The 27,837-nt window shown below is 45.0% G+C and overlaps 1 protein-coding gene across 1 annotated transcript; it reads right to left on the bottom strand.

The window, feature by feature from the left end:
* Positions 1-768: 768 nt before the first annotated feature.
* Rab10 (RAS oncogene family member Rab10) lies at positions 769-25,491 on the bottom strand. Its single transcript, XM_075668504.1, has 6 exons — positions 25,036-25,491; positions 22,246-22,306; positions 15,845-16,073; positions 11,910-12,011; positions 7,177-7,261; positions 769-2,569 (listed from the first exon to the last, which is right to left on the bottom strand). The coding sequence occupies exons 1-5, from the start codon at positions 25,160-25,162 to the stop codon at positions 7,178-7,180; spliced, it is 603 nt and encodes a 200-aa protein (XP_075524619.1). The 5' UTR covers positions 25,163-25,491; the 3' UTR covers positions 769-2,569; position 7,177.
* Between the last annotated feature and the right edge of the window lie 2,346 nt (positions 25,492-27,837).

The following is a 27,837-nucleotide window of genomic DNA, read 5'->3' as shown; positions in this document are numbered from 1 at the left end:
TTGTGAACAGCCTTGAGTAAACCTGGGTACTCCTGTTAATTTTTTATTGGTGTACAACTCTATCATCCTGCTAATATAAGGCTAGGCTGCGGCAATTTGGGACACATACAAAGACTTGCATTCACAAATTTGAAAAAGCACACAATGGAGCTTTAAACACACATGAACAACAGAACTTTAAACATGAGCCCAACTAATCCTTTTTCCAAATAAAACTGCTCTTTTTGATAAATGTGTTTGTATCAGTTAAAGATTACTATAAACTTTGAATAGTCGAAGGATTTTCTATTCCTTCAAATTTGCATGCTGATCACAAACCTATGTCTTTCCAAGGCAACCATTTCAAGTTCCCCAGATATTAACTAACTTTGGTGCAGGTAACACTAAGGTAACTCAACTATCCCCAATATCAACCCCATTTTAATTAAATGTGCACACATATAAATCACAATGCCCTTCATACCCCAGCAAGATTTTGTCCCAATAAAACACTCTCCCGTGCACTATGCATGGACGTTTCTGGTGTGCACAAATTTTTCCCAACCCTTTTCTCTGCATCCTTAGGACTAAATATATTAGTTTAACAGCTATAGCCACACTGTTCAGCAGGACGTTTGTGCCATGACATCCCCCCAGCTGCTAAGAAAGCTGCAAAACTTTTCACGATATTAATATTGTGCAAGCTCCCGTGGCCTAAAGTAGCTTTTCGAACTGTGTACACCCACGTTTCAATACGACCTGCCCGTTGCTCAAGGTACCAATGCCCACTCAAAATGCAAGCAGTGCTCTTTCTAGAAGAACTGCAATTTATTCAACAAAAAAGAGGAACGCTTATTGTACAGTAGAAAGAATGTTGCCTCACTGGGAGCTCATTCTTATTAACAAAGAAGGCATTGCGACATTGCTGGCAGCAGATCGTGAGAAATCGATGTAAAAGAAACAGACTTAAGCTGTGAAAACGCAACACCGAGAAAAGGGGGACTAAATTGCACTGAAGTAAGAGTAAAGAAACAAGCTTTGCCCAGTGCAAGCGATACTGGTGCCCGACAGCGAGGGGGCAAAAAAAAAAAGATAAATGGAGAGATGGACCATAAGGCTTATAAGCAAGCTAGCCAATGAGAAAGGGCAGGGAAGTTAGATAAAAAAAGGAATAAGAAAGTCAGGGGGAGGGGACAAATCAAAATGAGTTCACTACACAGTCTTTTTCACACAGTTGTGATGGGCTCCAAGTCCTGCACACGTCAGCAGTGTTCTGTTCCTCCGCCACTCCTTCGGTCGGATGAGACTTGCCATTGCAGAACTCGTGTACGAAGTATTTCGTGAGAAAGAAGGAGCTAAAAAAAAAAAATCTGTGCACTCTCCAGTTGCAAAATTTAAAAACTGTGCATTCCGCAAGTGAGGCAAGCACAAACCAGTTCTCCCTCTCCTTTCTCTATCTCTCTCGACGAAATGGGCAAGACAACCCGACCAGGAGGAGGAGAGATCATTTAAGGCTCTAAAATCAAGAAGTATGCTAGTGCAGATGACGAGAGGGCGTGGGAACTGAAAAGGAGGGGGAGGTGTAACCGCACAGTGCGACAGGTGGGAACGCGCTCTTGTCCTTGGCGAACCATGCGTCTCAGCAGCAGCAGCAGCAGCTTCTTTGTGCAGAGAGGCCAATGCAAAACTTCACACTGCATATCGTAGCCGCACCCTTTCTTGCCACTTTTTCAGCCAGTCTACAGACACTAGCTCCACACCAGCATCACCTTGATGGCGGCACAGTCAGAGGCGCGCGACGCTTCGTCAGAGCTCGGTCTAGGCACCACGCACGCAATGTCGAACAAGGTGAATGATGACGCAGTCGATGTGCGCACCCTAGTGGCGATGATGGGTGGCACGTTTGTGGTCTGGTCTCACTCCAGGCGTGGGGGAGGAATCTTGATGGCGAGAGTTCAAGGCCTCTCTTTGCAAAGGTGATATCTAAAGCCCCAGACTGCTCTGGGAAAGAAGAAAATGTGGCAGCTAAACAACAAGCAAACCAATAACGGTGGGCAAAAGGAATTAAAAAAAAAGGGGGGGAGGAAGCTTGTACACGGATACGGCACACACATCTCAGTCATCCACTATCACAATGGGGCCCGAAAAATAGGCCCAACAGGGTTTAGAGACAGGAGAAGGCTGGGAGAGAGCCAAGAGATCGCCGCTGCTCATGACGGAGGAGGAAAAGAGCCGGGCTCAGCTTTCCATGGTGCAAAGCACAAAAAGCGTGGTTGTTTCTTTCGGGGGCCAATATGCTACAGTAAGACTGGCTTCTATTTAGCAGAGGGGGGGCGGGGGGGCACAGAGCACGTCAGAAGATGCCGGGGCCTGCTCAATTTCCCTTGCGTGTTCGGTTTCTTCCTCCACTGTGCCGCTCACAACTCCACACTGCTCACGCCAAATTTCCTGTCCCTGTGTCAAGTTGTCCCACCATTGCGCGCGAGTGTGTTGCATGTTGCGTGTGTCGTGTGTCTGTTCGTTCTCTTGCTCATGTGTTGTCGAAGTGGCCTTCCCTCTACACAGAATGGTGGCCGCAAGTGGAACATTCCTGGAAGAAAACAAAAGGGAAAAGATGCTGCAATGTGGGAAAAAAAAATATTCTTGTCCTCTGCTCTACAGAGATTTTAGATCAGCGAAAGATCATTTTAAACAACACTGATGTTTGCATGCAAGAAACACAGCTGAACTGTGCAGCGAATTTATTTCAATCCAGAGGTGCATCAGATGCTGTTTTATCGACTGGCCCAGACCCAACGCTGTGTCAGACTCACAGCCCAGCCGAACCTAATTAAAGGCAGAGCAATACGCTTGCTCCTGGCAACGCAATAGTAACATACACAGTAAGAGAGAATGAACCTATATATTCAGAAAAATAAACATGCTCTCTTTGCAGCTATCTTAGCTTGCTTAACTGGCTTAGGAGGCATACCTGGTATATTTGCACATGTGGTGGAACTGCAAAATGTTTTATCATCGATTCTTGTTTACAACATTTCAATGAAGAGTTAGTGCAAACATGCATATTAATCCAGCCGGTATACTTTATAGTGAACAGCATGCCTGCACCCCATGCAGTGTCACCTGCTTTATCAAATCCTCTTGCTGACACCTGCCTGGAACTATCCACGGACTTGCTTTGCTAGCTCTAAGTTCCATTTCACAAGATTAGCAATACGCGCATGATTGGCCAGCACGCACGTGTTTGACACTACTGTGCACAATGCCTTCAATTGTGCACCAGCACAAAATAGGCACGCAAGCCTATGAGATAATCTGTTGCTTGACTGTCTTCTCAAAATGGAGCGCTAGCAAGTATTTTGGACCCAAGTCAATGCCAGCCCGGCCCACCCCATCAAATATGCCCGCTGGCCCGTGCCCAACTAAAGATCAGCCAAGCTGTTCAATCCAGTTGCTTAATGACATCCGATGACTTTGAAAACTAAACAAACGCTTCAAATGAGGTCAACAGATGTGTAATATCCCAAGCCAATAGCCAGTGCCGTACTCTGCCTCTCTGTCATCAGCTTTAAAGGGACACTAAAGGCTGATGCTATGTCGATGTTCACTGCTTATTAAATACCATTCCAGAAACCTCACAACACTTGTTTCATGCCAAGACTTAGTTTACGAGAAAAGTGCATCTGAAGGGTCCGAATACCTTTATCGCAATTCAAAACTCCCGCCACCCAACCGGGGCAGTGGTGAAGTTGCATAAGCCACCACCACCCTTTGCTGCCGTCGAAGCGTAAAACGGTGCCCAACAGGCAGCAGTACTGAGCCAAGACAGAGCGATGGATTCGCCGCTGCAGCTGCTTTTTGGTCACGTGGCATAGACTATTCGGTTATCCCGCGACATCACATGGAAGTTGAATTCCCTGCTACTTGCAGTTTGCGCGAGCTTCGCGAGCCAGCAAAACCAGCGCTACACTACGCGATAACTAAACCACTGAAACGCGAAAGCAGAGGCGGCACGGAGTCGAGTGAAAATGAAACCTTTTGATCGCCCACGTTGTTGTCAAGGGTAATTTCAATGAGCTTTTTCTAAAAAGGAACTAGAAATCGACAAGCAGCATTTTATCTCGTCTTATAATACAATACAGGGATGTTTTTTGCAACGAATGGTTGAGTATCAGTCACGGAATTTAACTGAGGAGTGCTTTCGTCATCAGGCAAGTACTTGAATGTCCCGGAGGAGTCTCTAATCATGTCTTGCACTTACCTCAATTTCTCCATTATTAAGGCTTTATTCACAATAATATTGATGCCTTAGAGGTTCTCGAGCATTAATCTATCACTTTAGCTTGACTTTATATTTGCCTTTCGTGTCCCTTCAATTTAGAGTGAGTTCAATGTACCCAGATGTCTGTGTATCATGGCCCTACATGGCTCAGTGTCTTGCAATATGAGGCTGCCTTGCGGAATAGGACTAACTGTGCTTTCTGATCAAAAGTTAACATAGCTACAGCCATTCAAAGCCTTAACCCTTTAATGACGAAACCAGAAAAAAAAATTTTTCTTGCCAAGTTGCGACTCTCATTACAAAGTTCCTGAATAAATGCCTTCGGCCAGCACTAATTGACATCTAGCAACCGTCATGATGGTTTAGACCAACCGTCATGCTGGTCTAGACCAACCGTCATGCCGGTTTAGACCAACCGTCATGCCGGTTTAGACCAACCGTCATGCCGGTTTAGACCAACCGTCATGCCGGTTTAGACCAACCGTTATGCCGGTTTAGACCAACTGTCATGATGGTTTGGAGCAGGAACACAGCACAAACGTGAGGAAGCTTGGCTTGCAACTCGCTTTCTTTTGAAAGATTGGTAAGAGGAGACAAGTCGATGCAAGATCTTTGGCTACACTGGTGTCACACAAGTGATGTAAAGCAAATGAACTTTACAACTGTGGTTTACATATGGTGAAAGCTGTCTGTAGAAACTTCAAACAAAGCCATAGGTGGCTTGGGGTGAAGCCCACTTGCAGTTTTCTGCCTGGTGTCGCCCCCCCCCCCCTTGCTGAAGAAGTTTTCGCAAAATAGTTTTTCTTTTCGTCGATTATGCTTATTTTTTACATGATTTGCACATTCAGATAGAAATTTTTGTTTATATTTATATATGATGTCAATAAAGGTTAACAGAAAGCTTTGCGTCGGCTACGGCCCAGAATTGAACTGCAAACACCTGCTCAATTATTCTAACATTGTATATGTCATATACAGTTGAAATACAGTATACAACAACCGAAGTTTTTTACTCCGAAAGGCTCGACTTTTCAGACCTGATCCACATGCACAATATTAAAATTGGAAGCTGCAAAGGAAGTTCAAGCCATTCAAGTTGTCCCCCATACTATCACACTTGCTGGTGAGATAGTTTTTTGCCTTCCCGAGAAGCTGTTCAGCCGCTGTGAATAGCTCTGCGTTGACTCAACATGAAACCGTAGCCTTGGTTGCAGACACCTGGCGAAGCTGTGCTAGTTAGGCTTAGCAGCCGAGGCATCTGTTACAGTGGGCAGCAAATTATCACAAGAAATTTGCTGCTTGCTGATGATTGGGCCCGAGATTACATGCACGGGCTAGACTCTAGGCACAAGCGAGCAGCAAGCATGCCTAGCAAGTTTGTCTGTGCACTTACTTGATGGAAAGAGCTAAGTTCTGCCTCTGTTCTAAGTTCTAACCTCTGCCTTTTACTTCAAGATGTAACTCAAGACTGGGATTCACTTTGCGATCATAGTATTTAGCCACACGAGAAGCGCTTCCTCAAGCTTCGGATAAACAACCAGACTCGCATTCTTTTTTTTTTTTTTTTTTTGAGTCCCAGTTCACTTTCCGGCCACTTCAAAGATCAACTTTTTTTTCACGAAATACAAAACCATTTGCTCCGAAACTGTGAACTCTTTGTCCACGTCGGCTTGTGACGAGCCGCTTTCAACTTGCTTGATGATGGCTGCTTTCTTTCCATCATCAGTTTATGATCGGGATTTGTGCACTTAGAAGCCATGAACGAAGATGACAAAGGCATAGTCGGTGCCATCGCAGACAGCAGCGAATCCTCTTACTGAAAAGCACAGCACCAGACAGCGGGAAACTTCTTGCGAATATCAAAGAGTGTGCACAGCAGTATGACACGATCACAAGACCTATCACAACGCTAACCAAACATGTGGATAAACAAGAAAAACTATGGCCATAGCTACGGCTGTCTACATATGCCAACGGATTGACATGCAAAAGCGCTGGTTTGAGGTTTCAATATGATATGGTGGCCGCAGTGCTGTGGCTGGCTACGAGTAGTGGATCAGCATGCGAGAGTGTGGGTTTGACGCCGTGAGATAATCAAAATGGTGGCAATGGATGCTGCTTTGGACCTGCTGTTTTAGGGGTAAAAAGTTTGGAAAATTGGGGGTGAAGGGTTTCAACGCCCGAAATTTCAAACGTTTTTATAAATTGCCTCTATGGGGGTACGTGACGGTGCCGTGAAGGAGTCCCAATTATGGGGCATGTCGGAAAAATTGGGCGTCCAGAAAATCAACGTTAACTGGATCTAACGGGCGGATTATATATTTTCGTGCGGTCCAGAGAAATCCGTACAATGGGTGTTTCACTGTAATATCAAACGCAAACTCGTATGCGACTTCTCTGTCTGCATGGTAAGAATTTTAGCCTACTTGAGCGAAGATGTGTCTTTCTGTGCCCTATATATTTTTTTCACGCTATCTAACGACAAAGATGCAGACTTAGACATTAAACTGAATTCTGTGGTTTTACGTGCCAGAACTCCAATCAGATATCAAGGCACAACATAGTGGGGGAGGACTGGATTAATTGTAATCACCTGGGGTTCTTCTAACCTGCACTATGGTACACAGGCGCTTTTGCATTCCGCCTACCATCGGAATGCAGCCGAGATCAAACCTGTGGACTCATGCTTGATAGTGCAATGCCACAGCCACTGAGCTACTGCAGCAGGTATGCAAACTTTTCTGTGTGCAAAGTCGCCACGAGAGAAACAGCGTTAACACCAAGAATTTTCTTTTCTGAATGGGACACTTCGGCATGGCAGGATGGAGGCCACACTTGTTCGCGAGCTGCTCCTCTGTGACACAAAAGCTGCCGATCACTAGTGTAACCAAGACGGATGGAGGGTAGATACTCACCCTAGCAACAATTCATCACTTTCTTTTCAGGAGGAAGCACCTTAAGTCTATCTTGGTTCTCAGCCTGGTCCTTGCCCGCCATTTGCTGGAAAGAAAAGAAGAAAATAGGTCACACTAAACACATTGAAAAGCTCCAGGCTGCTTTTCACCCGGAAGTTCCACGTGCGAACACAGCTGGGCAAACCACTGTGCCTAAGCGCACTGCATATTAGAGGTTTTATGTGCAGTTTGTCAGCTGATTTCTTTAGTTGAAGTATTCTTCTCAGATTCAAGCCAGTTTAGTGGTGTATCTCGCGGTGGGGTACCTCACTATGTATCTTGCCATTTAGGGTTGATCCCAATTGTTAAGTTTAATATTATGCCACTCGGTGTATATCCCTGGGGTCAATACAGTGCAGTCCACTTATAACGATACCACATATAACAATATATCGGTTATAACGATGGGTCGACATGAGAGTCATTTTATGCATTAGGTCTATGGGGGAAAAAACCATTTATAACGATAAAATATTCACCGCATATTGAAGATATGCATAAATATGCACCGCACAATCAAAATTTTGCTGTCTGGATGGCGTTTTCCTTGCCAAATAATCATAACATTTGCGTTGCTTAGTTCCCTGAAACGAACGATGTCGAGACGAGGTGATGTTTACCTCCGTAAGTTCGTATCTGCCGCCATCACCGCGCAGCGTGTCCCGCCCCGCCCGCACACCGGAGAATAGCTGAGTAGGCGCAGCGCGCCACAAGATGGCGCTAGCTGCTTTATGCTCGTCGGCCACAGTCGCTCCAAAAGTGAGAGAAAGAAAAAAAAAAGCGACAAGCAAAGCAGCGCGGTGGCGCCCGTCCCGCATCTCTCTCTCGCGATAACAGGCTGACACCACCGAAGCAGCGTGCAACCAACGGTTCAACCCAGTTCGAAGATGGCGCCGACAAAGTGCAAAGCTGTGTCGCTTGACACGAAGATGGATATTTTGCAGGACTCTCGATGCAGCTTCAAGGTGAGCGCCCTTGTGAAGAAGTATGAGCTCGCCCAGTTAACGATATCAACCATCTTGAAAACCGGGAGCACCGCAATTGTGAAGGCAGGAGCTATCAGCGGCCATGCCGATCAGCGGAATAGGGTTAGAGACCCTTTGTACGCCGATGTTGAAGAGGCGCTTTACCGGTGGTTCATCACCAATTGCTTCAAAAAAGGCGGGCTTTGTGCGTAAGGACGAACTTCCCCAACCCACTGAGACCAACACCTGAGACCAACACGGTGGAAGCAGCTGACATAACCGAGCTCTGGGAGCTCGTTCCTACTGGTGACACAGGTGGTGCGTCGAAGGAGGAGTTTTTGACTGCAGACAGTGCTGCCTCGTTCTGCGATGAGGTCACCGACAAGGCAATCGCCGAAGAAGTGCTGTCTCGACAGACGGCAAAGTTGTGCGACAGTGGCGATGGCAGCAGCAACAGTGACAACGAGATTGACAGTGGCTCCTTGACCCTGACCTCAATGTCCATGCAAAGTGCACTGTCGTCGATCGACTCCTTAATTCATTTTATGCATGCTAAAAGATTGCCACCAGTGTTCGCACAGCAGCTGGAATCCATGCACACCACGGTTGTGAAGCTGAAGCTGCTGCAAAAGCAAGTGCAGATTTGGGACTATTTCGGCGCGCTTAACCCTTGACACGGTCATTGGCGCTAGAAATAAAGTTTGTGTTTCACGGCCTACTTTCTACAATATCCATTCTTTAGAGCAAGTAGCGAATTTGAAGCTGCAAAGGTATGTTCCACATTTTTTTTTTTAATAACTGCAGTTCAGATATAGCGATTGTCGATTATAACGATCATATTTTTAGTCTTTCTCGATATCGTTATAAATGGATTGCACTGTAGTCGCCATGAGATTTCACAGGTGTATACATATACATTTAAATAAATAAATATTGACCAAAAGAAGGATTAGAACAGAAAACCTCTAGAGCAGGAACCCGTCTGTAACCATTACACCAAGGATGCATGCGTCGACAGGCAGAAAAGAACATCCTGAAGAATTTCCTGCGTGCAAGCCAGTGCACTGAAACACTTAGCGCATTGAGACTTGGCCACACACGCATGCCTAGAAGGGCAGAATAGAACACCGTCGAGAATTTCCTGCATGTAAGCGAACATGCTGAAATGCTTGTAATGCTTCGCACTACGTAGCTGCCAGCTAAAGTTGAGTCTGCCAAATTTTTGTATGCAACTACTACTAAAATAATGTGGCCACTACAACATCAGGATGCACTCCAGGGCAACGGCCCAGCAGCTTCATTTGAACATGCTCGCAGCATGCGTGGTCCTATTATGTTTGCGTGATGGCATGAAGAAGACAACACAGAGAACAGCACAAATAGCAGAACACCCAATGTAAACTTGACTCAAACTGATATTTATTTTAATACTGCACACTGTGGGCTTAACAACTGCCCACACAACACCCCTTTTGTAAAATAGTGTCAACCTTTGATGTGCACCGCTTCTGCCTGAACTACTGGTTAGTGTTCCATGCACACGCCACAACACATCAGTAACCGACAGCACTGACATATGCGGAGCATTGTCTGTAGGCACGTATTCACAGAAAATAAATTTTTGCTGGGTGAACTGGTTAATACTTAAAAGTAGGGTATGGCAACTAAAATTTGATGAACACAACGTACAGGCACTACACTAACAATGTTACTGTCCCATCTTTCGTACTTTGTTTATCAAATCTGCACTATTATGCCTTTCTCATGTGTGCATTTGTTGCCTGCATGGTGAACCCACAAGCATTTGATATGTGTCTGGATTGCCGCCTGTGCGCATCATGTAGGGGAAACTTGGCAGTGGGCTAGTTGGTTGAAAATACTGAAGTCTGTGTGCAAAAACTACAAAATACAAGACTAGAACAAGTACACAATAAAGAAAGAGCACAAACTATCCTATGTTTATTTTTTGGAAACTTCAGAATATACAGTTAAGCCTCAATATAACGAACTTCAATATAACAAAATTCTCAATATAATGAAGTATTTAATTTCCATAACTTCTTTTCCATAAAACACCATGCATTTTGACCCTCAATATAACGAAGTCTGTTTATACACGGCTTCACTATAACAGATTTCACTGCCACTGTGAAGGAATACCGAGACAATAAATGGAAACTTCCACGGACACAGATGGTCAAATGGTTGAATTAGAAGGAGCAGCTGCTTGCAAATGCACATCCGAAATTGGGCACCCCACCACTGCCCAAGCAGAGTAGCGTCATTTTCTGTGCGATAAGATCCTATCGCTCCCCGCACGCTGTGTGCTTTGGGCGCGAGTGAAAGCACGCGTGGGTAAGCCAAGAAGGATGGTAGCTCGATGAGTGCCGTCTGCCCGCATGAGCAAGAGGAAAGGGGTAGGGGGAGTAGGGGGTAGGTTGGGGCGCGTCTCTTTCTTTAACGTGGCTCTGGCTGCGCGTGGCTGTAAGCTTTGTTGAGGGCATACACAGCCCGCACGAGCTCTTTTAGAGGTAATCTGCTGAGTGCACAAAGAGAGGGTGTGTTGAGATGGCGTGGCACCATGCGCACTGTCTTCCTGCGCGTTTAGTACTGCAAGATGCGCAACCTATAGTTTCGGAAGTGCGTTGAAGCTAGAGGAAGACGAAGCATTCACTCCCCGCTGCCGGTGCTTTTCATGATAGCGTTGTCCCACTGCAGGTTACACTATCAGCCGATGTGAAGATATAGTCAACATGGCATGAAACCATATCTTTCGTTGCCAACTCTCGAGTTCAACAAAACTACTTTTCTTTTCTCATTCAAATTTGTTTTTTTCCGATTGCCAGATAATTAGGAAAATTTTGCGGCCCCTTCCACCTAAGAAAAATCAATCGACTGCTTATTAGCATAAAAGGTCAAATATCAATACAACAAAATTTCAGTATATCGAAGAAAATTTATAATTTTAATGACTTCATTATATTGAGGTTTAACTGTGTACGTGGCCACATTGCAAGCACTAAGATGCCACACTGAGTCAGTGTAGCTTGTTCAGGGAGAGTTTCGCAATTGCCAGCAGAATTTTTGGTTTTCTGGAGCAGATGCAGAGTCAACATGGCTTGTAGGGGGATATTTTCACAACAGCCAAAACATGGAAGAGAACAGCAGTAAAGCAGAAAACTGTCAGATTTAACACTCAGTGGTGCATATCGTCTTATTTTGCTGTAGTAACTAAGATTTTTGTCTTTGTCGTTTCTTTCTTTGTTCAAAACTAGCGCGGAAGAGAATGTAAAATTTTTTTTCATGTGGGCTTTTGCTTGTGCGCACTTTGCCTTTTCTTCATTGTCACAGAAAGTTGTCCACAATTATACAATGAGTGTGGGTAGCCCATGGCATGCTTAGGGCTGTTTACACAGTGGCAGTGGGTGAGTGTGTGAGGCCACTACAGTAGATGGAGCTACCCAACAAAAGATGTTCATGGTTTAATGCACTCAGGCCCAAAAACGTTCAAACAGTCATGTAGCTTAATTCAACCCTACTTATGCAAATAACTGTCAATGCACACAGCCCTTCTGGCCACAATACCCAGTCAGTGTGCATGACACAGCTAAGTGAAAGTATAGTTTGTCCACTCTTTGCACACAGGTCACGCCACAGCTGCGCATTTACTTTTTATATGTAATGTTGCATATTGGCTGCAAAGAAGAAGTAGCCTGCAAAAATATTTACCTTATTTAAGATGGCTTCGGCAAGCTCCGTGAAGGCCCGCTCAATGTTGACATTTGTCTTTGCACTTGTCTCCATGAAGCGAATATTGTGGTCTATCGCCACCTGCAAAGGTGGAAAAGCCTCATGTCAGTGAGGAGAAACAAAAATGCAGAGGTAACATTGCTGAGTAAGCTTCACCACCTTAGCAGAATCACGATACTACCATCTATAATTGCCTAACTGCACCTTGTCCAAGTGCTGAGAAAGAAGCAACACCACCTATGTGGATGTTTGTAAGTTCTTATGAAACATGCTCCTTAGTTACACATAGACTTGAAAAGTCTACACCAGTGACATGTACTACGATAACTATGGGTAGGCTGCTGTTTGTAAGTGACACAAGCTGTGGTTGCCATGGATTAAGTGTGCTACACTAAGACTTCTCTCTAAGTACACCAAAAGAAATGTATCTTATCAAATCAAATTATGGGGTCGTTTCAAAGCAATGCACGCTGTGAGAGATGCCATAGTGAAGGGCTCGGATTAATTTTGACCCCGTGGGTTTCAGTAAGGTGCATCCAAACCTAGCTCCATGAGCACTTTTGCATTTAGAGCACGTTTTGGAGCAGGATGGCATAGGAGACTGCTCTTGGCACAATTTGGTGAAATTAGCGCAGCTGTTCCGTGCCTGGGCAGCAGCCCTGGCAAACGGTAATTTCGTTCTCACTTGGCGAGAGGTGTGCAACGTGACAATCGTCATGGAAGCCAACAACCCATAGGATGAATGATGGTTCTACTATACTACTGTAAAATTCCAAGCAAGTGCCCCCCCACCCCATCTCAAGCAAGTCAACATTACCGGCAAAGTGTGAGGAGATGCTATCCTGGAACAGCATCAAAATTTAACATGGCAACAACAAAATTTTCCTGCAAGAAAAAAAATGCAATGGGCATGGATTTAAATTTTTATTTAATGCGAACTTCATTAAACTAAAGATTTGTTAGTGCTGCTCATCATTCTCAAAACAAGTCGAGCTCAGCTGCAGTGCATGGCTACCATGCAGACAGCGAACCGTGGCTTGGCCATGCTCGCATCACAGCTGGCAACTCCACAAATATCAGCATGTTTTCTTCTTCGTGTGAAATTATTGCAAGGAGAGGGTAAAGTGGCAACAACGGTAACAAAACATTGCTGCTTGGGGGCGTCGGCGGTTCATTATGAAGTGCCGTTTGCTACACATTTGAAGCGAGCTGGAGAAAGCTTAAAAGGCTTAGCTACGACATCAGTGGCAAGCGATCAGCAGCAGTGAGCGTAGCTGCGACCACTCCTCTGTCGCTGAGTGCCCACATCGCTGTGCCGCAGGGAGATCCTCTGTACGGTGTGACAAATAGATCTCTCCTTTTGCCAGCAAGACCGCTGTCAGCCGGCGGTCCACAAACTCCGAACGGTGTGCAGCAAGTTGCCGTGTCGCTAATGGAGACATGCCTTAAAAAAGAAAAACAGAAAGGACCCATGGGAACATCTTTTCATGATCTGGATGTGGCAGGCCAGTGTTGCTGGGACGCGGTGCGTGATAAGGGCGCAGAGCGGGGAGGGGGCTTTCCCAGAACGGTGCAGAAACTTGAAATTAGCAGTGAATATGGGGAGGGGTAGGGTCACTTGCATGTGTGAGAGCACTTGCTCGAAATTTTATGGTATAGCCCAAGGGCTCACATGAAACTTGACTACACCATGATGGATGGTTAGCTGCCAGGTAGCTCATGGACAAATTAATCACATCTATTCAGGTAAAGACACACATATCTTACAGCTGCTGATGCTACATTGCAAAGGAAGCTGCGAAACTCTTGCCACCGCAGTTAACAAATGCCGGCACTAAATTATGGCATGCTGATGCTGCAGGTAATTGCAGATAACTGCAGGTGTGTTGTTTTCATGGTCCATTCGGCCAATTCAACATTTCCATATTTCAGACACTTCTTTTTCTCTTCTGTGTGATTTTACTGTAATTCAAGGCTTCATTGACAGCCACATTTACTTGCCCCCCATCCGGTTTTTCGAAAAGCAGAAGCACTGCTGTGCAAATTGAGTAGCTGACTGATAATTCAGACATTGTTAATACAGACAACTTAGCAACGTTCTCACTCACCTCACAGATGTATGTAACAGCTGATACTTTGGATGCCTTACAGCACACCGTTTCATATTTTGAACTCCATGTGCACGACTACAAGCTATTTTCGCCACTGAGACGAGAAACAGGTGTTTTGGTTCGGTGCATTGCAGTGTGTCGTCGAAGCCAAATGAGGCAAGGACTAGCCAATCCACTAGTCACAAACGATGCCCAAATCATGGTGCAGACTAAGCCAAACTGCTAATTTGTCAAGGCTGCATTCACATGTTTGTTGTCTGTGTCACACAAATCCTAGCCGCACCTTTTAGCATTAATATAAAGTTTTCATTTATTCATTTACTCATTGCAGTGTTTGTTCCTTTACTGACAAACAGTGACACAGTCTTGGGAGACTTCTCTGGTCATTGTTACGAATTTTTGTCACTCAGAATCATCAAGCAACTTCAGATGATGCCAACTGCACTACATTTGTGTGAACAAAGGCAGTGGTTAATGTTAGGGGCGTGTTGGACAATGACAAAGAAACTCTCCATCACTCGGCGTCACTCGGAGTGCTGCCGATCTCTGTTTATGTTGTTGGGATTGGCAATTTGATGCATGCATCGAGTCCACTTTCCTCCACCTGTACAGCCTGCCCACAGTCGAAAGCACAGACAACACAGGGTGATGCAAGCATATGTACAAGCAGCAACGCATTGACAGGCTTTTTGCTGCAATATCAATTTTACAGCTGCCAGAGACACGTGCCCACCATCGCCACTGATGCTGCCACAGTGCTGCCTCCTGCTATCAACCTGCTATGTCCTCTTGCACACGACCTGTGTGTGGAGGGTTAGGTCTCCAGAGATCTGCAGAGTATTTGGCTGCAAAAGCAAAAAAGTCAAGTGTACACGCCATCATGCTCCATTCAGTCGGCTCTGCTGAAGCAAGGGCAGCATCCTGGCTTCCACTGCTGCATGAGCGGTGTGTGTGCACATGAGTGTCCCCGATGACCAGCTGGTTAGATACCGTGGTGGCACATACAGTGGTCCGAGCGGAGCAGACAGTAATCGTCAAGCTAAATCTATGTAGTACTTTATTTGGGGCTCTGGCAAATGCTGACCCATCTTAAATTTTCTCCGGTTTAATCTCATGCACTATCGAGATGGAATGCCCGCAAACGTCACTGGCTGCACACCTTATAAAGCCTGCATTCCAAGATGTCTTGAACGAAGCGCTAGACCATGCTATTACTTTCGATGCTTCGCCTTAAGCCGAAACTGCCAATTCATTTTTGTTAGTTGTGGAGTAAAAGCACGAATTTTCTGGCAAATATGCTATTGTGTAGGCTTGCCAGAAAGCTTGACTATTCAAACTTTAAGATGCCCTCATTCAGGTCCAAATTATCAGTTAGCAACTGTACACAGGTAAAAACGCTGCTCACAGTAGATTAATATGTCGTCCCAAACAGTGACTGATAACCACCTATGAAACTGCAAGCATAAAGCAGCCCTCTGAGCTGAAGGTAGCAGATGGCAAATCACCAAGACAGCAGCACTGTGCTGCCAAGGACGTTGTCTCAACGAAACCGCTATGCAACACAAAAACCAGGGTTCCACATGCAGCCTTCACTCCAGTTAACGCAATGATAGGAACTGTAGTCCTAGCAAAAATAGTATTTCCATGCTCACAAGTTTGAGTTAAATCCAGCAAATGTGGCTAAGCTCAACCAAAGTAAGGCTGCTTGCGTAATATAATACGATAATGATAGAGCCCAGTGTCGCACTGGTTTTTCTCACAGTGATGCTTGTTACAAACCTGCAGTGCGAACTGTGAACTCACCGCCTCGCCTCGCTCCCTGGAAATGAGGCGCTTGTCCTCCATATCGCACTTGTTGCCCAGGATCATCTTCTCGACGTCCTCGTTCGCGTGCTCGTCGATGTACCGCAGCCACTTTGCGATATTGTCAAAGCTCTTGGTATTGGTTATGTCGTACACCAGCATGATGCCCATGGCGCCCCGGTAGTACGAGGTCGTGATGGTGTGGAAACGCTCCTGGCCTGCTGTGTCCCTGCAATGTTAAGAACAAAGGCATGTTACCTAACGAACTTGGTCAACACATAACATATTAGTCAGCAGAGATGAAGGTAACATTTTGCCCCACTTACGTGGCTGTGCGAAAGGAGACAAAACATTGGATACTGTCACAGAGAGGAAATTGCTGCCAACAAGGCTAAAATGTGTTCATCAGCAGTTGGTCAGTCAGACAGTGAATGTGGCCAAATGAAGCCACGTCACAAAGTGTACAGATGGTTGAAAAGAGGTCCTAATAAACAGAAGGGGCTCTTGAAGAACAATCCAAAACAAGCAAAATGCCTCACCCAAAGCATCTTCTCGGAAAACTTTTGAATGAAAAAAAAAGTGAAGCACTCGCAACACAGAAGTATTGCACAGAAAATAGTGCAATACGGCCCACTAACACTAATATGCCATTTCTTTTTGGTTGTAACAGTGCAGGTGTACAGATTGTCACAAAATAAATGCCAACCCAATGTAAGCAATTTTGTGCGCAACGGCTTCGAGCAATGAAGCAGGGGACCAGGTTGCTCGTTTCTGTACACAGATCGCTCGGTTTTGGAAATATAAAATTTGTAATTCATCGCCCGATGCAAAGCTGCAACAGGAAGCCGGAACAGGGTGTACATCAGTGAAGTGCTACCAAATGTCACACGGAACAGTCAAATGAGCGAAGTTTGATTTGTACAGGGAAAATAAACCTATTGCAAGACCCTCAGAAATATTATGTTGCTCTGTATAGCAAAACAAATAAATTAAAATTTTTATAGTGTGTCTCAAGCTAGTTTAAGTGCGTATTTGCTGCCCTCACACCGGCAACAATGGAGGGCCATCACCAAAAAATTTTTTCTTTGCATAACCCCTAGTCTACATACTTTTGATCATCGGTTTACCACCTTAACATTCTGTTCAGTTTACACTCCCAAAGCTAAAGATGAGAGAGAGAGAGAGAGAGAGAGAGACAACTTCATGTAGTCGCCTGCAGAACGACACCATGACTAAATGGCGCCGTGACGCGGGCCCTGACGTCTTCTCAGCGGGTGGTCTCTACTCAACTCCAGCGCGTGTTACTCCCGCGGTTGGTCGCCCTGTGGGGCAACGTTCCGTCAGTTTCGCTCGGCCTTTGTCTTTCAAGAGCCGCCGAGACCTGCTGGACGGCCCAGGTTTGGCTTTCGTGGTCGTAGCATACTGCAATTTTTTCTTTAAGTCACCTCTTAGAATCTGCAGATGCCTTCAAGGACCGAAAGTGACATGTGCCCTCGTGTTTCTCACTTCAAAGCATCCGTAAGTTGAGGTAGGAAGTACTTATTTCTGCGTGTACTCTTTACACCAGAAATTACAAAACTAAGTAAAAAGTGGGAGTGCAGGTTTATTTGCAAATATTATGCTGGTGGGGAATGCATGAAGCCACACCAGCAGGCACAGTAATTTATTTATTTATTTATTTATTTATTTATTTATTTATTTATTTATTTATTTCAGTATTCTCAGGGCCAGAGGCATTACAGAGAGGCGGGGCATACAAAATCAGCGGCAGTTTTCTTAAATTTGTTGACATCGCTGATGGCAGCCATGAAGGCAGGGAGGTGGTTCCAGTCATTTCCAGTTCTAGGAATACGGTAAATGAATTTATACAAAGGCTAGTTCGGCATTGCCGTATTCCTACCTTGAAGTTATGGTCAGTGCGTGAAGATATATAAGATGGAGAGAGGAGCAACTTATCTTTGAGAATAGGGTTGGTATAATAAATCCTGTGAGAAAGACATAAGCGAAAATATTTACGGTGCCGAGAAAGAACGGGAAGACCAAGTGCAGATTTCATTGCAGATACGCTTGCTGTTCGGGAATAATTTGAAACAATAAAACGGGCAGCGCGGTTTTGAACAGACTCTAAAGCATTAAGGTTATCTGATTAGGATCCCAAGTGGAGCAAGCATATTCTAGTTTAGGTCTGATTAATGCCTATATAGATGAAGTTTAACGGTGCTGTTAGGAGCTATGAAATGGCGCCGTAAGAATCCGAGCGTGCGGCTAGCCTGGTTAGATATGTAGTTTACGTGCATTTTCCGGGATACATTGTGTGTTAAGTGAATACCCAGGTATTTGTACGAAGAGACAGATGATAACGGAGTGTTATTAAGAAGATAGCGAGAGGTGTATTCAGTAGGACAGCTGGAGATATGCAGGTGTTTGCACTTAGTGGTATTAAGTGTCATGAGCTATTCGCTGCACCATGAAGAAATTGCGTTCAAGTCTGATTACAAACATGCTTCATCAGAGGGATTAGTAATTGAACGATAAAGCACACAGTCATCTGCAGAAAGATTTATATGGGAGATAACGTTATCAGGAAGATCATTAAAGTAAATCAAAAACAGTAGAGGGCCTAACACAAAAACTTGAGGTACTCCAGAAGTTACAGAAACAAGAGGCGAGTCAATCATTAACTGAGACATACTGACTACGGTTGGAAAGAAAACATTTAATCCAGCCTAATACCTGATCGTTAATATTAAGAGCACCGAGTTTAATTAATAATAGATCATGACTGATCAACAATGTTTCTGGTGCCCTGCTTCTTGTCATCAGTAGCATTTACATGGACACAGTAGTAGAAGTGTACGGTGTTAATTAGTCCTACCGCATGTTCTCATATGCCGCCGTTAACAGGAATGCACATTTCCATGTCCAGCAAACTAACACCACCTTGTCTCATATTTAAAGGTTAGCGCTCTCACTTCCGATAAGCCTGCTTTTGCTGTCGTGTTGTAAAATGCACCAAGAGTAGCTGCAGGGTGTCAGCTACATTCTATCAGGTTCTCCTTCATTTGTCGGCACAGACGAACTAATACCCCTGTCACACGGCAAATCTAATAGTCATTTCCAACAAATGACATTTGTTGATATTGATGTCATTATCACAGCGCGCTGTCATGCGGCGAAAACTAATGTCATTTGAAAATGATGACAATGACGATAGTAAAAAAAAAAAAGACTCCTCAAACCTACTTTTGTCCAATAATTATTTTCCAATATGCTAAATTCCACTAGAATATGTGATCGTTGCTTTTAAACCGTAGCATTCGATCGCTAACTTGTCGACATTGCCAACGAAGTCAAGTCGAGCCAAGGCAAGCCAAAGCTAAGGCAGGCAACAGGGCAAAGAGAACGATAGGCGCGTCCGCTACACCTGCTAAAGTGGTACGAGAAGGGCAGTTGCATGTCATCGCCGTTCTGATGTGCATGCGGGCTTCTAATATCTTCATTCTTGGCGCGTGCCACAAGAAAACACGCGCACGCTTTTACGCCAAGTCAATTGAAGCGGTCGCAGCCGATGCTCCGGTGCGAACCAACACGACTGATGCAGCGAAAGCTAGACGGCTGTCTGGTCACTGGACTGAGAGTAGTTTTCTGTATTTACGCACGTGGTGGACTTCAATGTCGTTAAAGCAATAATTAGGTAATAAAATTGATAGAATAACAGTGATTTTTGTTAAAACAAAAAAAGAAGCATGTACTGTTTGCGAAACACTGGTACACTCGTGGTGTCGAGGATACACATTCGGTTCCAAACGAATGAGAATGAGTTTGGCGAACTCATTCGTTTGTAAATGTCACTTTCGACGAATGTCATTACGTTTTACCGTGTGACAGCAAACAAATGGCATTATCAGCGAATGTCATTTGTTGTAAATGACATTAGATTTGCCGTGTGACAGGGGTATTACATGAAAATATTTTGGGAAAATGTACTGCATTGCATTGGGCTATTATAATTACCATGTGTGTACGCAACTGTTGACAAATCCAGTGGTAGCTGAGGGCACCTGTCCTGGCTTCTATTTCTACAAAATGCTTTTGCCTATGTTACTGCCACAAATCAAGTAACTCGCATCTATTATTGACAAAGAGACTGTTTCAATGCACGTATTGTCCTGTGAAAAGAATTTGCTTGCAGCCTGCTTCGTAAGCCGCCATTTTTTATTTGATGTCCTGCAGGTGGCAGCAGCCGCCGCTGGCTGGTTGTCCAGTCGTCATCCTGCAGCAAGTGCTTTCCCATAATTCCTGATGTGATACACTTCTGTTTACATGTGCTGTTGAAATGTGCACCCTCCATCTCAAACTACCCCTATTTGGTGCATTTGATACAATACACCTTTCTTAGTGAATAACCTCATTTACATTAGATGTGATAAAAGCTGATACAATAATTGCTGCGACGATTCGTTTCTGTTCCACTAGTGTAAACATAGCTATTAACAGGATAACGTCATTTGTTGAAAAAATAAGTATCCCTGCGAGCATCTCTGGGCACAGGTTATATAAATAGGAGATGAGGGTCACATGCAGAGGCATTAGCACACTCGAATGTATGTTATATAATCTGTGCATCCATCTTTGTGATATTTACATGGTGTCTCCCCTTTCGCAGCGCAAATGAACACTGCGCTAAGACCTGCCCCATACAAAGAAGTAAAATTGAATAACAAAATACTTTCTATTCAAGATGAAAATGCATTACTTCATTGCAAACAAGAGAGAAGTTCCCGATGGAAACAAAACAACATTTCCCATAACTGAGACTATACTCACGGACAACTTTCTTGGCTACGAAGCGAAGGCTACGGAAACTAAGCGCACCTCTTTCACCGCTGCTGGAAGTAGTCCCGCAGTTTTGTCGATGTTTTCTTAAGTGGGAAATTGAGAACAATATCCTTTTTGTTTTTTACAGCACCTAGTTTGAAATGATACCTAACACTGACCAGTCAGCTATTGGTATTTTATTGTAGTTTAGTTTGCTCTTTTCGAGTTTTCGCACACCCGAAACCATCGCACGTTTTGCACGTTCATCAAACGCAAAATGGCGCCTGTGTCTTCTGGTGAACGTTTGTCGCTTGCTGTCCCGCCAATCAACTGCCCTGAGGGCCTGTCGACCAACTTCAGCAGCAAAAGACAGTTTAAGCACACAAAAAAGTGTTTGCAGCGTCTGCACGGAAACCAAGCGAACCCGTCTGGAAATCGTGACCATCAGCATGTACAAACGACTGAGTGAGCTGACTGCTGCGCCGGCTTTACCGACGCCAGCGTCGGTTGCGCGCTTAAGTCTTAACGACGTCATGCCACTGCTTGAGAGTTCCGACGCAGGCTGCAATGCTCGCCGTTGAAAACTTGGTACATAATGAATATGAATAAACACTGATTCACGCTGAGATAATTGTATCTGCCTTTGCTAAGGAGGTTGTGCAAGGTTGGCGAAACCGAAACCAGTGCCGAGCGTGCCCTGACTACATTGCGTACGAATACAGTCATGTGCAGAAGCTCCGCCGCCACAGCTTTCGCTTCATAGCCAAGAAAAGTTGTCCCCGAGTATAGAAATCCTCAGACAACCTGAAGACAAAGCATCCTCAATCAAGTAACTAACACATAAAAGAAAACACTACTTCACATTTTAAATCCAAAACCAATGTGTCTCAGTATTGGTTCAGAATTTCAGGTTTCAATGGATTACCATGACATACCAAATGGTTCGGGGGCATCACGTATCTTTATTGTTACTAACAATCACAGCCATTTCACATTTTTCTGCTATTTATGAATATTCAAGAATATTATAATCCTGAATCACTGCAATAAAAGTTACGCGTGCTTTGAAGCAACACAATGTAACAAAATGTCCTACTAGTGCATGTCTACACCATCTTTACGAGATAAAAATATCTCTATATGTACATTTCCTGATACATATAAAAAATCTGCCGCAATTTTAGATGCTGTGTATGCAGCCATGCCCATGTGTTCTCACATTTTTAAAAAGCAGTTATCCTTGCATTTTAGCATAAGCATTTAGCATTTAGCAACATTTTAGCATTTTACAGCACAAGCAATTCAAACCTGTTCACTCTGAAGGCCAAAACAAGCTACACCAACTACGAAAATGAGAACAGCGAGAACTGCAAAGTAAGAAATGTGCGGCTGCAGCTGCGCTATTGAACAATGCCAAACGGCATGACAATAACATACTTGCAATGCCAAAGCACAATGGATTCCAAAATGACAAGGAGTTAAGTTTACTGTAGAACAAGGGACACCACAGTGCGCAACATGAGCAGCACAACAAATACACGCGCCAAAATCAAGTGCAAGCCGGCCAGGGCAGCTTTACTCACCATATCTGAAGCTTTATTTTCTTGCCTTTCAGCTCGATGGTTTTTATCTTGAAGTCGATTCCTGAAACACAACAAGAGTACATGTAAGACAGTGCCGAGTATGGCAGTCCGTTTGACATGAAGCCAACAACGTTTATATAGTACTTAATTACTTATCAACACTTGAACTGCGTGCATTTAATGCAATCCTCACTTATGTGTGGCAGCAGCTTGGCAAGGCTCACAGTCACAGGCTGTACATCTACCACATCTGAAAATTATATATGCTCCTTGCCAACAATGTGCAAGGTACGACTAAACGAAAACCTTGCATAGAGCATCAAATTGACCAACAATGACCAAAACATGAACAAGCAAGCATCCATTTTCCCTTGCTAGTTTGTGTTGGAATGTCATTGACAATATGGCCCCAACCCCCTAGTGCACATAGAAAATTAGAAATCTAAGTTGAGGTACAAGCAAGCGTAACTTTCCAATGTTAACAATTATGCAAGGTCTGGCTAACTTATGTAAAAATTAGTAAAAAGGAAACAACTCTACATGTTTCCCAGAGGTTATCTTTGGTATTAATGAAAAGATGTTCATAGGCACATATACTCATTGTGTGCACATAGGAGTTGGCATACAGAGCAGCAGCTCCAAAGGGAAATATTCAACAGAAACCAAAGCTGCAGCAAGGCTACTGTTAAGCTCAACTTAATTTTTTTCTTTTTCCAGGGACTTATTACTCTGTAACTGAGGCTTTTTAGCGCACGAAAAGGGACAAAAGACACTGATGTAACCAGCATTAGCTATAGGATTGAACTAGGTTGTTATACCCTATAGTAGACTATACTACACTAGGGTTGTGCAAAACAATCAAGTGCCTTGATAACAAAGGATACCAAACAAAACATACCTTCGGCAAACTTCAATGTACTCAAATATAATACATGCCATTTTACTGTAGATATGTTTGTGGTAAAAACGTGCAATTTCAAATACTAGTGAAATTCACCTGCAGCAAACAGAACTGCACTTTCTGTGGCATCCACAACAAACAAGCCAGTCCAACAAACCCATCAAGCATGTGGACCCTGGGAAACCTTCAAAAAACACACTGCATTGAAGCAACCAGTGGAAGCTTTTAGCTTAGATACAACCATGCTACAATGTCTGGCAGTGTTTTTGTGCAGACGCTATTCCAGCTGCTACGAACAGCAAAGTTTGTATTTCAGGACCCCTTGGTGCTAAATAAGGCTTCTGTAATTTAGAAGTAGCTGGATAATCTGTCAATGACACTAAAGCCATTCACTTTGTTGATGGGCCAACAACCTTTACATCTTTGTTAAGTAAACTTTGCTGCTTCAATGAAGTTGGCTCATCCTAAAGCATGTAATAGTGAGTGAACGTTTTGCATTATCCTAGATTGTTGACGGTGATTGTACTCTACTTCAATCACTCGGGACATGCGCCAATATGTCGCAGAACCAAATTTTTAATTTTTAGGTGGATTTTTACATTAAAGGTATAGTAATTACTCCCAAACTACTGATGTGGCTTCGAAGCGCAACTAGATTTCCTTAGAAAATATATTTTTCGCACGTTTTCCTGCAGTGTCACTGTGACCAGAAATATAAACTACCTACTGCGACATCATTAGCCAACCCTTTAATGACACCAGCCGTAGTAAATGGCGAGAAGTCAGAAAACCCAGCTTCCAGATTCGCTAACAGCTGCTACTGGACCTGCTCTAGGCGAATGGTTAAGTATAACCTTTAAAAAAAAAAAAATCTGCGCTCGACCCAAAGCGCTGATGCTTCAAGCTAAGATCCTTGAACGTGCTTTGCCAAATACCGCGACTGTTCCCGATAAAATTGTGCCCGACTAAAAAGATCGCCTCAAAGGAGCGCTCAAACGACCCTAACACGTCAGCGCACCGCGGCGACAGACAGGTAGTCAGACGCCCCACCCCCCTGGAGTTCTTTAACCCCGCGCCGGCGCGAAATAGAATAAATATACGAAGAGAAAAAGACATAAATCGGGCAAGAAGGCAGTGGCCGAGATGAATAGGAGTGCAGCGAAAGCGTCGCTGCTCTTTTCACGCCGTCGGCTGTCCCTACACGCGTGGTCGAACGCTCGCTAATCAGCAGACTCGGCTCACTCGAACAAGGTAACCAACCGCTCCCAGCAGCGCCCATTCGTTCCAAAGCAACTGCGGGCGCCTCGTCAGCAAACGTGAAGTGGACGCTTTCTATCTCGAACAGGGCACAAAAGATGCCTCTCAAAGGAGCCGATGTTGTTGTCGCCCCCTCAAGTTTAGCTCTTCTCGACGAAGGCTATCCTTCCCCCGTCATAAGGCGCACAGGCAAAATACATTTCTATGAGCGTGTCCCGATGGACATAACGTACCAATTCGCCTGCGCTCAGCGTTGGTTTTGTTGTTGTTGTTGTTGGCTCTTTAACGACGCCCAGGACGCAAAGCGTAAAACGGTTAAACGCCGGCTTCCGATCGGTTTGTTACGTGTGAGCGGACCTTGACGGAAGGTCGTTTCGGAAATCGCTCACGGGAGCGGCTCGTCCGACGCCGGCAGTACCGTCGGCAGGGGAACGCGCTCGGGCCCAAGGGGGGGAAATCGCTATCGCGCACCCGCGACCGACAGGGACGAACGAATAAACGAGCGCACATACACAAGAAAAGCCTCTTGGGTGTTACCCCCCGGTCCGATTCCGAAGACATCGGTGACGCGACTGAGGGGAGAGGAAATAACGCGAAGCACAAGGAAGAAAAAAAGTAGAAAAAAAGCTCACCTATGGTGGAGATGAACGTCGTGTGAAAGGCGTCGTCGGAGAACCTAAAGAGAATGCACGTCTTTCCGACTCCGGAGTCGCCGATGAGGAGCAGCTTGAAGAGTAGGTCGTAGGTTTTCTTGGCCATAACGCCAAACTTACCCCCCGCTCCCTCGCAATGGCCGACTCGGGGCACGGAAAACGCCTCAACGGCAGCTCAGACGCAAGGCGATCACGTCGGCACAGCGGACGACACGGCTGGCTTATCTCCAAGGAGCGCTGGCGTCGTTGCCGGTCGAGGCACCGTTGGGGGCAGTTGTTGCACACTCGAGGATCGGCACCCGCGATTAACGCCACAAGCGAGTCATCGGCGTTCCACTGTTCAACAGTCCTTTTTTTTCACAGGCCTAACCAAGCAAGCGCTCGCTCACTTGCGCACGGAGTCTAGCGCTGCTAGTGTCCAGTGACGTCACGAACGGCGCCGCGTGGAGCGGATATCCGCTGGAGCTGGGGCGTTTTCTCGAGTGCCGCGTTTCTTATTTTCGGTTTCATTTTATTTTTATCATACAGCACGCGGCAACTGGAGGCTGTCGCGTCACAGATAAAGGCGACGTCATCCGCTGCGCAATCGAAAACATAGAGACGCATTCTGTTGCCGTTTGAATCTGCCGGTGCAGTGCCTGAATCGAATGCATTCGGCGCGTTCGCGATCATTGTTTTGTGTGAAGAGTGCAACGCGCGCGACTGTTGTCGGAGCCGGTCATGTGGTCGGTCGTCGCGCGTTCCTTTTTGGCGATTCTGCTACAGCGCCGTTTACGACGTCGCATCCCAGCTTGCCGCATCGTTTGCGTAGAGCTCCCTTTTACGAGTGCGCTTGCGTACGCCGGCGACGGCCAACGGCTCGGGTTACTGCTCTGCACTACTGTACGAGCGAGTGCGCAATGTGTCAGTTTCGGAACGCACCGAGACCGCGAGACGCGACACCGCTCTCCGTTTATCGCGTTCGTCACGGGTCCTTGCTCCGCGCTGCGCACGACTCGAAGACGATGTGGCAGAGCCAGCCGCTCTCCATCTACATCAAACTCGTACGAAAATATTTTCGTCATGACGCCATGCGTGTCGGACGCCTACAATCGCGCCGCGGAAGGCAGCGTCCGTGTAAGGAGCGTGTATAACAAACCTCGATCCTTGCGCATGCAACACGCGCGGTATCCGTACAGAGTGAGGTATACGCTTGCGTGTCAGCAGGTTAACGTCCTACCACGATTCCTGGTATTTTTCGCGTCAGCTAACTTTAACTAGCGAAACAAAGAGAGAGAGAGAAAGACTGGTTTAAATCGTGGATCCGGGAAGCCAATACGGGTGTTACGTAAAACGCGTTTCTCTCGGATTTACCGCTAAATCGCCACTCAATTCTTTTCTTGTCGGATTGAAGATTGAAATAATTGTTAGTGATGTATTTCACGATACTGCAATGCTATAATTAAGCGTTTTAATAGTGCTCCCCTGAAAATTTTCAAGCGCTCAAGTCACACGACTCAGAAGAATAACAACTCATAAAGCTCATAACATTATGTAGAAGTTGATGTCACCAATCACGACGCAACGATCATCGTCTAAAGAATGAGAGCGCAACAGCAGAAGCAGAAGTCGACCATGTATCTGTTCTAAACGAAACGATAAACAAACGATTTATTGGTTCGCTATGAGACTCCGTCTTCTTTGTACGTGAAATGAGGCTTCGCGCGCTTACGTCTCACTCCGTACTCCACAAACTCGGGGGTTCCCGAATCCTCGTTCCTTCCTGGAAACAAGGAAGTTCCGCGCTTCAAAGGGATGCTCGAAGTATTGCGCCCTTGAGACTAACAATATCTATAAGCTATCACAGCTGTAAATAGTCTTGTTTTACTCTATCCTCCTCTCCGATATATTCTCTCTCCCTGTAATTTCAACACACACACACACACACATATATATATATATATATATATATATATATATATATATATATATATATATATATATATATATATATATATATATATATATATACGTGTGTGTGTGTGTACAGTGTGTGTGTGGTGCAATATTAGTGCCGGGCATTGCCCGTAAAGTTTGGCTTTCGCAGGGCCAAAGATGTATTTCTAATAAGCAATATATATATTATTATTGATTGATTGATTGATTGATTGATTGATTGATTGATTGATTGATTGATTGATTGATTGATTGATTGATTGATTGCGTTTAACGTCCCAAAACAACGCTGGTGCGATGACAGACAGGTGGAGGGTGCGGATTAACAATAATGTTGACCGCCTGGGGCGGGCCTCTTAAAGTACACACACACGAGCCTTCTTTGCAGTTCTCTTCCTCCCCCCCCCCCCCCCATCCTGCCATAGAAGTGCCGCCGCTGCGACAGGCGGAATCGAACCTGCGCCCTTGTGGTGTTCAGCAGAGAGTGGCATGGACACTGTGGCGGGTATTTTTATTTAATAAACAACCAACTACTACTACTGCTACTGCTGCTATACTGCTACCAAGTAGTAGTATAGAATCAGAGATGAGACAAAGGGCCACTGCCTAAATGAACTCGAAGTGCAAAGAAACTGAAGCGAAATACAGAGTAATCAGTGAGGAAGAAACCGCAACAAAAGATCCCCACGGCTAAAGCTTCTAGGGCCGCGGTTTACCCGAAGCTACGAGAAGCACTTTTTTTATGGTTTGGAAAGTGGCAGCGGGATTAATGTACTCTATCGATTCGTTTTCAATACGGGTGTAACGCAGGGGGGTCAGCAATCATTTGATGGCATTATTATGTGA

Source organism: Dermacentor variabilis, chromosome 9 (genome assembly GCF_050947875.1).
Source record: "Dermacentor variabilis isolate Ectoservices chromosome 9, ASM5094787v1, whole genome shotgun sequence".
Taxonomy (NCBI): Eukaryota; Metazoa; Arthropoda; class Arachnida; order Ixodida; family Ixodidae; genus Dermacentor; species Dermacentor variabilis.
The sequence above is the reverse complement of the archived record's forward strand: the minus strand, read 5'-3'. Positions and strand labels throughout refer to the sequence as shown.

Coding starts and splice junctions, on each gene's coding strand:
- Rab10 (XM_075668504.1), bottom strand. CDS start 25,162: ATGGCCAAGAAAACCTACGACCTACTCTTCAAGCTGCTCCTCATCGGC. Junction 22,307..25,035: donor GACGTTCATCTCCACCATAG/GTGAGCTTTTTT, acceptor GTTGTGTTTCAG/GAATCGACTTCAAGATAAAA. Junction 12,012..15,844: donor CCAGGGAGCGAGGCGAGGCG/GTGAGTTCACAG, acceptor CCACCTTTGCAG/GTGGCGATAGACCACAATAT.